Raw genomic sequence first — 12,381 nt, forward strand, 5'->3', positions numbered from 1 at the left:
AGCCTCTCTCTCGGCCCCATCGCCTCACAGCCGAGGGGTCTTCCGTGGTCTTCGTAACCCCAGACAAGGTCGTTTCACCACGTCATATCACGAAGACACAGGGGGGTCTTCGTGACGGTCTGGTATCTCTTGCAGGGCCTCTGTGCCCTGCCTCTCAGGCTGCCACCGTGGCAGCAGTGCAAGGGGGGAGAGCCAAGGTCAACTCCCCCTGCATTCCTCTCGGAGCTCTCTAGCTCCTTTCTACAGTGCATGTCGCACTTCAAGGCTCTTTCAAGTAAGAGTCCATCATCTTCCTCCTTCCCGGAGGTCTCAAAGGAGTTTTGGGGATCTGGTATCAGTCTTACCCCCAAGAACTCTGTAGCTCTCAGCTGCTGGCTCTCCTTTCCTCGACTCTCCTTCCAGGAGTCTTCTCTGTGGTGCTGCATGTTGTTTCTGCTGCTTCTTCAGTTCAGGTCTTATCTCTGGCTCTCTGCCACCGTTTCTCTGGTCAGTGTCGGCTGCTGCTCTGTGCCCATGGAGAAAAACATCTCCCGGCATACTACAGGCACCTAGCCCAGCTTTATGCTGTTCCAGGTCCCTGCAGCCCCCAGCCAGGGGCTGGGAGGGGGCCAGAGGCCCCAAGGGGCTCAGAGCCCCTTCCTCGTGGCTCTACAACATGGCCACCTCTCCTACAACAAAACTACAACTCTTCTTTTCCGGTCTGGTTGTGGTATGTTTACATTTCTGCAGGAGCGTCCATTGGGCAGAATTTCAAAACTTCCAGGGGTTTCCACCCCTTGGGGTCTACCACTTCTCTTAGTCTCTGGGGAAAACAAGGTTCAAACCACTACAACACTCCACCCCTCGCTCCTGCGAAATGTCAACATATCACAACAACTGGAAAAAAACTCTAATCAACATTCAATCTTCAATAAACTAAAATATAATCAAAATCTCTCTACTACATATCAACATAGCATTATCACAAACTTAACTCTACTCTTAATACTTAACTTACATTACTAGAGCCTTACTTACTCTACAATGGTACAGTCTGTGTTTTGTCTGGAAAACTCTTTCTGTTAACACAAGCATCATGGCTCTTATCTCTCTCTCTCGATGGTTCGCAACCATCTCCCTCGATGGTTCGCAACCATCCTCTGCTACCATTTATGTCATGGTTTGAGATAGCCCCAACATCTAATTCCCTAGCTCCATTCCCCCTCCCACATCTCAACCTAATGTGAGATGGGTTTTTCCAGACAAAACACACCAGACTCCAAAGTGGGGAAAAGGGAATATATTACAATGACTGTACAAATAAATATAACATCACATTATACACATGATCACAAACTATCTCTACCATGACATATAGTATTTACAATGATCAGATCTCTTCTCCCCTCCAAATAAAAGTCCAGGAGGGAAAGAAGGACAGATCCCTTTCAGTCCTTAAACAGCAGCATCTTCTGAGGCAGCAGGTTTCTTCTTCTCATGCATGCAGCAGCTGATAGCTGGCTTTCTGCCAGCACTCCACGAGGGAGGTATCCAAGCCTCTCTCTCGGCCCCATCGCCTCACAACCGAGGGGTCTTCCGTGGTCTTCGTAACCCCAGACAAGGTCGTTTCACCACGTCATATCACGAAGACACAGGGGGGTCTTCGTGACGGTCTGGTATCTCTTGCAGGGCCTCTGTGCCCTGTCTCTCAGGCTGCCACCGTGGCAGCAGTGCAAGGGGGGGGAAGCCAAGGTCAACTCCCCCTGCATTCCTCTCGGAGCTCTCTAGCTCCTTTCTACAGTGCATGTCGCACTTCAAGGCTCTTTCAAGTAAGAGTCCATCATCTTCCTCCTTCCAGGAGGTCTCAAAGGAGTTTTGGGGATCTGGTATCAGTCTTACCCCCAAGAACTCTGTAGCTCTCAGCTGCTGGCTCTCCTTTCCTCGACTCTCCTTCCAGGAGTCTCCTCTGCAGTGCTGCATGTTGCTTCTGCTGCTTCTTCAGTTCAGGTTCTTATCTCTGGCTCTCTGCCACCGTTTCTCTGGTCAGCGTCGGCTGCTGCTCTGTGCCCATGGAGAAAACATCTCCCGGCATACTACAGGCACCTAGCCCAGCTTTATGCTGTTCCAGGTCCCTGCAGCCCCCAGCCAGGGGCTGGGAGGGGGCCAGAGGCCCCAAGGGGCTCAGAGCCCCTTCCTCGTGGCTCTACAACATGGCCACCTCTCCTACAACAAAACTACAACTCTTCTTTTCCGGTCTGGTTGTGGTATGTTTACATTTCTGCAGGAGCGTCCATTGGGCAGAATTTCAAAACTTCCAGGGGTTTCCACCCCTTGGGGTCTACCACTTCTCTTAGTCTCTGGGGAAAACAAGGTTCAAACCACTACAGATGGTTAAAGTCTCATCACTCAAAAAAGCCATTTTACATTTGAAGATCTCATTTTAAGCATCATGCAGTAGTGAGATCTTGTTCTTTGTAGAACTCAACCAGAATTACAGATGTCTGCTACAGCTGCAAATCAAACACTTGTATCCACCTTAAACTATGACTGTCCTGTCCCTTAGACTGAATGTAAGATCTCTGTGGTTTTCTGTCACTACTTCATGATGACCAACTTCATGTGGCTGCTGGTGGAGGCTCTTTACCTAAACTGTCTGCTTCTCTCATCCCTTTCTCATGGAAGAAGATATTTTTGGTGGCTTGTCCTCTTTGGCTGGGGTAAGTAAGGCTTTTCCAGGAAATTAAAGAAAGGCAAAATGTTAAACAAGTTCAGCCTGGAGAAGAGAAGGCTTTGGGGGGATCTTAGAGCAGTTTCCAGTACCTAATGGGGGCTTAAAACTAGGCTGGTGAGGGAATATGCACAAGGGAAGGGAGTGATGGGACAAGGAAGATGTTCTTCCCTGTGAAGGTGGTGAGGCCCTGGCACAGGTTGTCCAGGAAGGTTGTGGACTCCCCATCCCTGGAAGTGTTCAAGGCCAGTTGGATGGGACTCTGAGCAACCTGATCTAGTGGAAGTTGTCCCTGGTAGTTGAAACTGGGTGATCTTTAATGCCACTTCCAACCCAGGCCATTCCATGATTCTGTGATTCTGTGATCCAGCCCATTAAAAATACTGGATGTGGAATCTAATCTACTTAACTACCTAACTTAGGCATTGCTCTGATTTTATTTTTACATGCATATTAGTGAGGAAAAACCAATTTTTTTTTAAAGAACAGGATTAAAGTGCCAGTGAATTAAGTGGAAAAGTAAGTACATTTGGGAACCCACAGGGAGAGATCCATTCTCAACCTTCTTCTCCCTGCTGAAAACGCAGCCACCTCTAAGGAACCATCACAGACAATGAAGTTAGATGTGACTTGCTCCTGTTCATGCAGAGTATAGTTACACAGCCTGAGAATGGGTCCATCTGGAGTCATAGAAGGGATTTTTGTTGTCCTAATGTTGCTACAGCCCATTTTATGCATTGGCAATTCTATGAATAAAAAAGCCCTATCCACTAAATAACAGGTCAGGCATGAAACAGCAACACCCTCACCCTTTCTGGTGGAGTCTGGAATAAATCTGAGTGTTCAGACTCTTATGGGGACCCAGAAATCAGAGATTAAGTGGCTGCCCAGAGCAAGTTGCTGTGTAAAACAGAGAACTCCTTTATGGCAGGTGAATACACTTACCCAGAGGAATTTTTTGGTCAGTTGAGGGAGACAATCCATGGATGTTACCACCAAAGGTTAATGTAGGCCTGACAACTCGGCAAACTGAATCACTTTGGGTGTTTTAGGGAGCCTTTTTAAGAAGGCTCAAGATAGAGTGTATCACCTTCTGTGTTTGTAAAGTGCTAACAGTATTATTATTTTAAGATTTGGTAAACGCAGCTCCTAAATATTTTGTCCTGCAAAAAGCACCCTTGTCACTTAAACCTGGGGTTAAATGTGCTCTCTGCATACAAGTGCCACCTTCAGGGAGAGCACACAGGTGAGTTGGGTTCATCTGAGCAAGAGGCTGCAAGTTCAGTCCTCTGGGACAGAACTACATCATGTGCAAAGTAGCTTCTGTGTCCCTTTCTACCTTCAAGAGACAAACGAGACATAACTTGCTTCATTCTACCCTGGGAATCAGAAGAATTCCTTTTAGGTTTATACTTTGAGTTTAAAACAATTCCTCTTACATGAGGAGACCACAAAGGGTGACTCCAGCTCTGAAAACAAATGATTTGTATCATCACAGCAGAGTTTCAGTGGACAAGGTTTGGATTATTTGATGAAACCAGAAAACCCCAATTTTTGTTTAAATTTCTGACAGGTTTTCCTACACTTTTCACTCTTATATGGATTTTGGCAAAATTCTACTTCGAAGACACGGCGTAAGTCCTTGTTTCCTACATTATTCTGTGTTCTTGATTTATATTCTGAATTTATTGCAGTGATTACATGCCTGTCTTTTTCTAAACTCTTGCTGTGTTTTGCAGATGCTGGGATATTAATGAAGGCTCTCCTTACTGGTGGCTAATCAAAGGACCTATTATAATTTCTGTGGGGGTAGGTGCTTCTGAGTTTACCAACATTAATTAGGAGAAAAAAAGGCTTTTAAATTAAAATCTTGTTACTGTTTGCTGAGATGTGAGAAGAGGAATGGTAGAATTTCTACTGTAAACTTGCCTACATACAATGCAAACTATAAAGGGGCAGAGAACTGACACCCTTACAAAGCAAACGTCCTTCAAACAAATTAAAACCTTCATAGAATTGTCACTTAATTGAAATTAATCGTGAGTGAGTAGCTGAACCATCCTTATAATATTTGAAAACAGTTTTTCAGCATAAAACCTCAGAAGCAGCCATAAATTTTAACACAAACTTTCAAGGTCAGTAGGTTTCTGCTCACAGCTGATAACAGTGATAATAACTCTTGAGCCTGACATTTATTGGATAAACTGATGGGCTTGAAATGAATTATCATATAAAATTACTCCCACGTGTCATTAAACCCAAGCAGTGTTTTTGAGAAAGCAGCTACTGGACCTTAAGACCAGCTATTTAAAAGCTTAATTTATTTGGAGGACAGCTGCATGCAAATGAGGCGCATAGAATCATAGAACGGTTTGGGTTGGAAAGGGCTTTAAAGATATGCATAAATAACATGAATAAAGAATCTCAAGTCGAATTGTGGTCATACTTCACCATATTTCAATAAATTATTGCATTTCTTCCTACCTCCATTATTTTCCTCCCTTCTGACATCCACATCAGAAGCCAAGGGACTGCAGTGATGATTTTTCTGCTGGAACGTACACGAGGCATCACTGATGGGTAAAATGAGATTGGAGTTTCTGGTAAAATGGGGATGTTCTTAGGCAAAATGGAGCATTCAGCCTCACCTAAAGAAGAGCTGGTGTCTATGGACACACAGAGATGCATAAGGGAGGATCTTTTGACTGTGGAGAACCGAGCAGCCTCACAGACTTTGGATAGGTCTGTGCCAAATTGCAGTTGTAGAAAATTTGATTTGCAAGTTAGGCTTGACCCTAGCGAGCTTTGGAGCTGAGCTAATGCTCCTCAGGGACTCCTTCAGAGTCAACAGAGAGAAATCTGTGCTTTTGGCATCTGACTTAAAATAAATGTCTTCTCTGGGAGGAGATGAGTCGTTCCCAACACCTCCTGAGGCTTTGTTGGCTCTCCACTGCTGGCAAAGGCAGAACAGGGTGATCAGCTCAGATGGAGGTATCTCACTGCAGAGATATTTAGCCAGAGAAGTTCCAATAACAATGCTTAAAGAGATCAGCAAAAACTTAATGCAGTAGTGATCTCAAAAGATATTCCAACTGATATAAACTACGAAAAGTAAAAGAGTCACACAAGGTATCGATGAAAATATTTTGCTTAGCAAAGTCAAATTCTCAAGTTTTCATCTTCAGCCATTTCTTTAAGCAGGAATGTAATCTATTTACACACCTGAATGCTGCCAATAGAAATAACATTAATAACCTTGCACTGACACTGTTGAAACTGCACACAATACATTATAAATGAAATTTAAACCGCCTCAGATTTTCACTGAGAAGTTTTACATGAGAAATTAACCTTTTATTTTTCATTTTCTTCTTCCCCCCTCTCCCAAATATTGTGAACAGGTCAATTTTGTCCTATTTGTCAACATCATCAGAATTTTGCTGAAAAAACTAGACCCTAGACAAATCAACTTCAATAACTCTTCTCAGTACAGGTAATGTATGGTATAATTTTTAAAAAATCAATTATTTCAATAATAAAAACTTATATAATATTTTCTAAATAGAGAAGTACTTTTTCAGTGTCACAGACAGGCTTGGTTTAACTGGCATTAAATTTTAGAAATTCCCAACCTTATCCCATTCTTAAGGAAACTGACCAAAGGATAAGACTCAATTCACCTAATATGAGCCAACATGATATATTCAGAAGAGTTCAGATATCTGCCTTCCAATTAAAATCAATTGTGAGACAAGAAAACCATTAATTGAATCTGCATTAGATGTCTGATCTAGAGCAGGATAAATTACCCTCTAAGCTGCTTTTTCCTATATGAGACCTGTAAAGGGAGTCTGCATATTAATTTCTATTACATATATTTATATATATATATTAAGGTTTTTTTCATTTCTGTTCAGTACTGTGCCATACTTTGTGCATTAGTCTTTACTGAGGGAAATAATGTTACCTTTCTTCTTCTCATGTGCTGTACCAGACGTCTCTCAAGGGCAACTCTACTCCTAATTCCATTATTTGGAACCCATTATATTGTCTTCAACTTCCTCCCAGAATACACCAGCCTGGGGGTCCGGCTTTATTTGGAGCTCTGCATTGGATCTTTCCAGGTAAAGTGACCACAGAGGCTTCAGTTCCTTCTTGGCAGTTTTTCTGATTTAATCTTGTGTCCGGATGACAACTAGGATTGCACAAAAGGATCCTGAATCCAGTGTCTCCTCACCAAGTTCGTGGTTCTTTGCTGGGTCACAATCCCTGAAGACATTCCCTCCATCCTACCTGGCTTTAGGATTGATTGCAGATTTGCAGACTTTGCAAATACAAGGCCAAGACTTTCAGAGAAGTGTGTAAATTGGATGGTGGGTCAAAGTCAAGCTACGAGTCCTAGTCCACATGCCTTCCCTGACTTCACTAACAAGCTCACTTGGGCTGATGGTAAATTATCCAGAGGCAACTGAAGCTGCAGGTCCAGCCCCATCGGTGATTTTTTGGCCAAAGATAAATTGATAATCAAACATAAACATGGAATAGTGCCTGATGCATGTGCCAGCACATGCAGAGCTCCATCCTGTCACATCACTTTCCCTCCTGCAAAATGTTAGGTGGATGCCCCCAACTGCTCTGAATTGGCACACAGGGCTTGGACAGCTCAAGGAGTTCGGTGCCAGCCAGGGCAGCTCCTGAGGCTGCTCTGACATATCCCCCAGGTAGTTTGGCTACCCGGGTTAAGAGCTTTTCAGTATTTCTGCGTGTTGATAAACATGTTTTTCTGTTTAGAATGTATAATTCAGAATTTTACTTAGGTGGGACAGGAATAACTCCATTTGTTTTGGTATCCAGATCCATTTATATGGTCTAGATGTTGTGAGAAGAATGAATCTTAAATGAATTACATAGGAAACATGAAAGTTTATCCTCCATATTTTAAAATATGTTGAAACCCTGGAATTTTCCCTTCTTTTCTGACTTCAGGGTAGCTGAGGAAGCTATTTTAGGGTGTGACTGGGGTTCAGTTTCAGACTGTGCTAAGACTACTGGATTCTGTCTGCGACTCCTAAAATGATAGCACCCAACTATCCTTTGCTTCCCTCCCTCTCCCTGTGCTGCACCTCAGAGTCTCCAAAAAGCAACTGTGGGAATCCCAGCAAACCTCACAAGGGAATATGGCATTATTTATCAGTCAGAATCACCAATAATCCAGCAGTTGGGCTGGTTTGGTCCTCCTGAGGATTGAATCCATTGTCCAACAGACTCTGCCCATCTTAATCCCGACCCTCTCTACAGGGAGAGGACCTTCACTGAGTTAATGAACAATTTAATGAATAAGTTAATTAATAAAAGGGTGAAGCGTTGGGCTGGTATCTGCTCATGGAGGTCCTTTGACCTCCTGGGATTGTCCTGAGTTTATCTCAGTTCAGATTTCAACAGATTCAATAGGCAGAAAATAAACCTCATCTGATACACTGCAAAGACACGGAAGTTGACTGAAAAGCTGGATGAACTCCATCCATGGATCTCCTTCTGAAGTCCATTTTTCCTTACTGATTTATAACGTGTAAAGAATTAACTCAGAGTGGTTTTGGCTGGAGAATGGATGATACGTTTGTAAATATGTCGTGGGAGAATTTCAATTGCCACATCATCTGTTCTTGTGGATTCGTATTGTTTCACTGACTTTAACTAAATGCCACTTACCAGGTGTTTATCTGCCTGTTCAGCTTTACTGGAGATACAGAAAATATCTTTCAATTTATAGTAATCCTCCCACCTCTAGTGATACACGTTAATTCACATCATGAAGCCAGGTAATGACAGTGGCTTTTTCAAACTTTGCTAACACCCAAAACTTTTTTTTTTTTTTTCTGGTCTTTCTCAGGGCTTTATTGTAGCAGTTCTCTACTGTTTCCTGAACCAAGAGGTAAGGGAATTATATCCTCTACAATATTGCTTTTATTGGCAAATATACACAACAAATCATCAGTTTCATACAAGCAGATAATCAAATCTTGCAGTTTCTCAGCCTTGTCTGTTAACATGGGAATCAAGGTCCATGGATTTCAGCTCAATTATCTTCATGGGAATGAAGCCATCTAGTGGAGAAATCAACTTTTACTACTTTTCTACCCCTCAAGTATTTTTTATCCTTTCTTCACATTTTTGCCCTACAGCAGGGCTTGGAAATCCCCTAAAAGCACAAGCTGCTGCAGTGATGCAGAAAGATCTCCATCCACCAAAGGTCTATGATTAAATTGGAGTTAAAATCGAGGTTGTTTGCCCCATAATTAAATACTATTTTTCAGGGTTTTTCTTATGCTTCTAAAGCTTTTCAGTATTTTCATGTTGCTAAAACTGTTTTTCTGTTCAGAATACATAATTCAGAATTTTACTGTAGATGGGACAGGAACAATTCCATTTATCTTAGTAATGATGTTGTGATGTAATCATGTTGTGATGAGAATGAATTATATAAGAAACAAAAAAGTTTATCCTCCATATTTTAGAATATGTTGAAACCCTGGAATTTCCTCTTCTTTTCTGACTCCAGGGTAGCTGAGGAAGCTATTTTAGGGTATGATAGGGTTCAGTTTCAGACTGCACTAAGACTCTGCTGGACTCTGCCTGCAGCTCCTAAAAAGAGACAGTCCTGTTTCATATATTCCCACCCTCCCTCCTCATAAAGGACTTCCACTGGAGTGTCAAAGGTGTATTTAGGAGGTGAATCCTGCCCCTAATCACTCCAGACTCCCTGGGCTGTATTGACCAAATCTTCATTTTCCAAGTTTAAAGTCTAGGGCTGGTTTGGCTTTCAAACAGTATTTAATTATTTACATGTGCCACAGTCCAGATTTCCTGAATTTTATCAGAAATTTCTGAAATATTAAATCGAATCTTTTCAAATATATTAACACATCTTGGCCTTCTGTTTGAGTTTATGGCTGTGAATTTTTGTCTATGCTGCCTATATGTCTATGGATTATTGACTATACTGACTAACAATCCTAATCCCTTCTAACTATAGACACAACTTGACGTTCAGTTTGAGATTCCAGACACACAACTCTTCAATTTAGAAATTTCCTTCCCATTAAACATCTGGAAAGGCACATTTTTACAAGAATCAGATGTGACAGGAGGCTTTAGTGGGTGGTCTGGACCCACTCTTATGTTTCTGTGAACATGCCAGTACATGATATACAGAGCTGTCAACAACAGAAAGCAAAAGTCTCTCCTGCTTGCTTGCTGGCTTTCCCCTCATCATCTTAAATAGCAAAGCAGAATTATTTCTCAGCCACAAATTGGTGAATGTTGGTTAAGAAACTTGCTGCAGATCATACTTTTCTAGAAGCAGATGGAAACAAGACAACATCCCTTAGCAACTGAGGAAGAGCAGGCGATGTGGAGCAAACATGTTTAATTGTGTAGGCAATGTTGGTGAGACCATTAGTAGAAAAAAATTTCAATGGAATACTTTGAAAAAAAAAGGAGAAGAATAAAAAAAAATTGCTGAGAAAATATTCTAGTGGTGGAGAACCTGATTTAGAGTGCTGGAGTTAGAGACCTCAGGCTTAGTGCTGATAGACCTTTCAGTTCAGAGGAGGAAGGTGGACTGAGGCTACAGGCTTGAAATGGAAACCAGGTAAGTCAAAAATGGAAGTGGGACCTTTTTTTTTTGTTTATTTAACTGTGTGACAGCTGGAATAACAAGCTTTGAGCTTTGTGCCCATGGTCATTAAGTAGGAACACAGAACTGGATCAGCTCACACAGAATCGTGGAATGGTTTAGGTTGGAAGGGACCTTGAAGTTCATCTTGTTCTACCCCCTGCCATGGGCAGGGACACCTTCCACTATCCCAGGTTGCTCCAAACCCTGTCCAACCTGGCATTGAACACTTCCAGGGATGGGGCAGCCACAGTTTCTCTGGGCAACCTGTGGCAGTGCCTCACCACCCTCTGAGCAAATTCTTCATAATATGCAAAATCTACTCTCAGTTTAAAGCCATTTTCCCTTGTCCTATCACTACACACAATACATCCTTAATTCTTGAAAGGTAGAGTAGGGTTCATTTACCCTTGTCAGCACAGGAGGCAAACTCTGAGCCAGCCACACTGGAAGTTTTCATCAGTGCAGGAAGATGGACATGGTGGGACAGGCCGGATAAACTGGAGGATCCTACTTCATCAGCTAGAAAGGGAACTAACTTGAACTGAGATGTCTAAAAATTTCCCTCTTCTTCTCTAGCCACTGTTTCTGTGTTGCTTCTTTCCCACTGGTCTGCTCCCAAGCAGTATTTAACCACAAAATAACTTTCTCCTTTGGTTTTGAGGTGCAAACAGAAATCGGCCGGAGGTGGCACGGTAAGAGATGTGGACTGGTGCCAGTGTGGAGGAGGACGAGATGGACTGTGCCATCCAGTTCTGGAGTAAAAATGACCACATCTGTGTGCTGAAGATGCCTCAGGGTCTGGAGTAATCACACATAAAAACCTGATTAGGGAAACTCCCCCCCACACCAAACAACAAATGAGCCAAAAACCCCAAAAAACATACTGATTGCAGTTCATGCTGAGTAAATAGGAGGAGATTCCACTTCTACAGTTCTGTTCATGGGGCAGCTTTTGCAGGACAAGCATTGCAGTGACAGATTAAACGCTGCCTGGCCTTCTAAACACAAAATAACTCTCTTATCAATACACTCTGCATCACAGCAAACACAAAAACCAGCTATTCTGATTCACTTCTATGCTTTTACTGATAAATACATGGAATTAAGTGCCCAGGGAATGGACATCAGTAGTACCCTTCAGCTCTGGGAACTGGAATTCAATCTTCATGCAATGGGAGCTGGAGTCTATTCAGCTTCTTCAAGCTTTGCTCCTTGTTTTGTAATAAACATGGAAATAAGAAGCCAAAAGTCTTATTGAACTGCAACACAAGGACTACAAATGTTCTCTTATGTTGTCTTTTCATACTGTCTCTTTAGTAGCAAAAAAGATTCTAAGTTCACCAAAAAAAAACCAAAACCAAACCACCCTCATGTTCTGATGTTTTTTCAGTATCTGCAGTTTAGAATATTTCTAAAGAGAGAAGCCAAAGTGGAGGCATTGGGAAGGCCAAGGCTCCACGTGATAATCATTAAAGAATAACTGCTCCTTGCAAGAAAGTTAAAAAGAAATGCCAACTTTTGCACAGAAAGATAATGAGACCCTTAAGGGATGGACAAGGAGACTTCTAGGAGTATTTTCTTCGGTGTTTCTGGTTTTGCTCCCTGGTGTTGTAAAACATTCAGAAATTTGAAAATAAACTTGTATTCCCAGTGTTTGCACTTGAGGGGTTTTATTTGGTTTTGGTTTGGTTTTTTGTTGTTGTTGTTTTGTTTGGGTTGTTTTTTGTTTTTGGTTGGTTGGTTGGTTGGTTGGGTTTTTTGTTTGTTTTGGTTTGGTTTGGGTTTTTGTCTGTTTGGTTTTTGTTTGTTTGTTTCTTTGGGGTTTTTTGTTTGTTTTTTTTGTTTTTGTTTTTTTCTGTGTCTTTTTTTTTTTTGCATGTTGTTGTCATAACCTGTAGATTAATGGATCAATCAACCTCTTTCATGGAAACATGAGGGTTTGGAAAGGAGTGTAGAAAGCTAAACTGTACCAATGAGTGAGAGCCATTACATCAAC

General features: G+C 42.0%; 1 protein-coding gene across 1 annotated transcript; it reads left to right on the forward strand.

Annotated features, from left to right (window-relative positions):
* Positions 1-2,542: 2,542 nt before the first annotated feature.
* LOC113994406 (growth hormone-releasing hormone receptor) lies at positions 2,543-11,169 on the forward strand (the record flags this gene model as incomplete). Its single annotated transcript, XM_039388400.1, has 7 exons — positions 2,543-2,696; positions 4,281-4,341; positions 4,447-4,516; positions 6,109-6,200; positions 6,702-6,831; positions 8,598-8,639; positions 11,047-11,169. Coding segments are annotated over 7 exons (672 nt in total), but the record flags the coding sequence as incomplete, so codon positions are not given.
* Between the last annotated feature and the right edge of the window lie 1,212 nt (positions 11,170-12,381).

The sequence above is a fragment of the Pipra filicauda genome, unplaced genomic scaffold (assembly GCF_003945595.2).
Source record: "Pipra filicauda isolate LSUMZ 115617 unplaced genomic scaffold, ASM394559v2 scaffold641_size271020_pilon, whole genome shotgun sequence".
NCBI classification, from domain to species: domain Eukaryota; kingdom Metazoa; phylum Chordata; class Aves; order Passeriformes; family Pipridae; genus Pipra; species Pipra filicauda.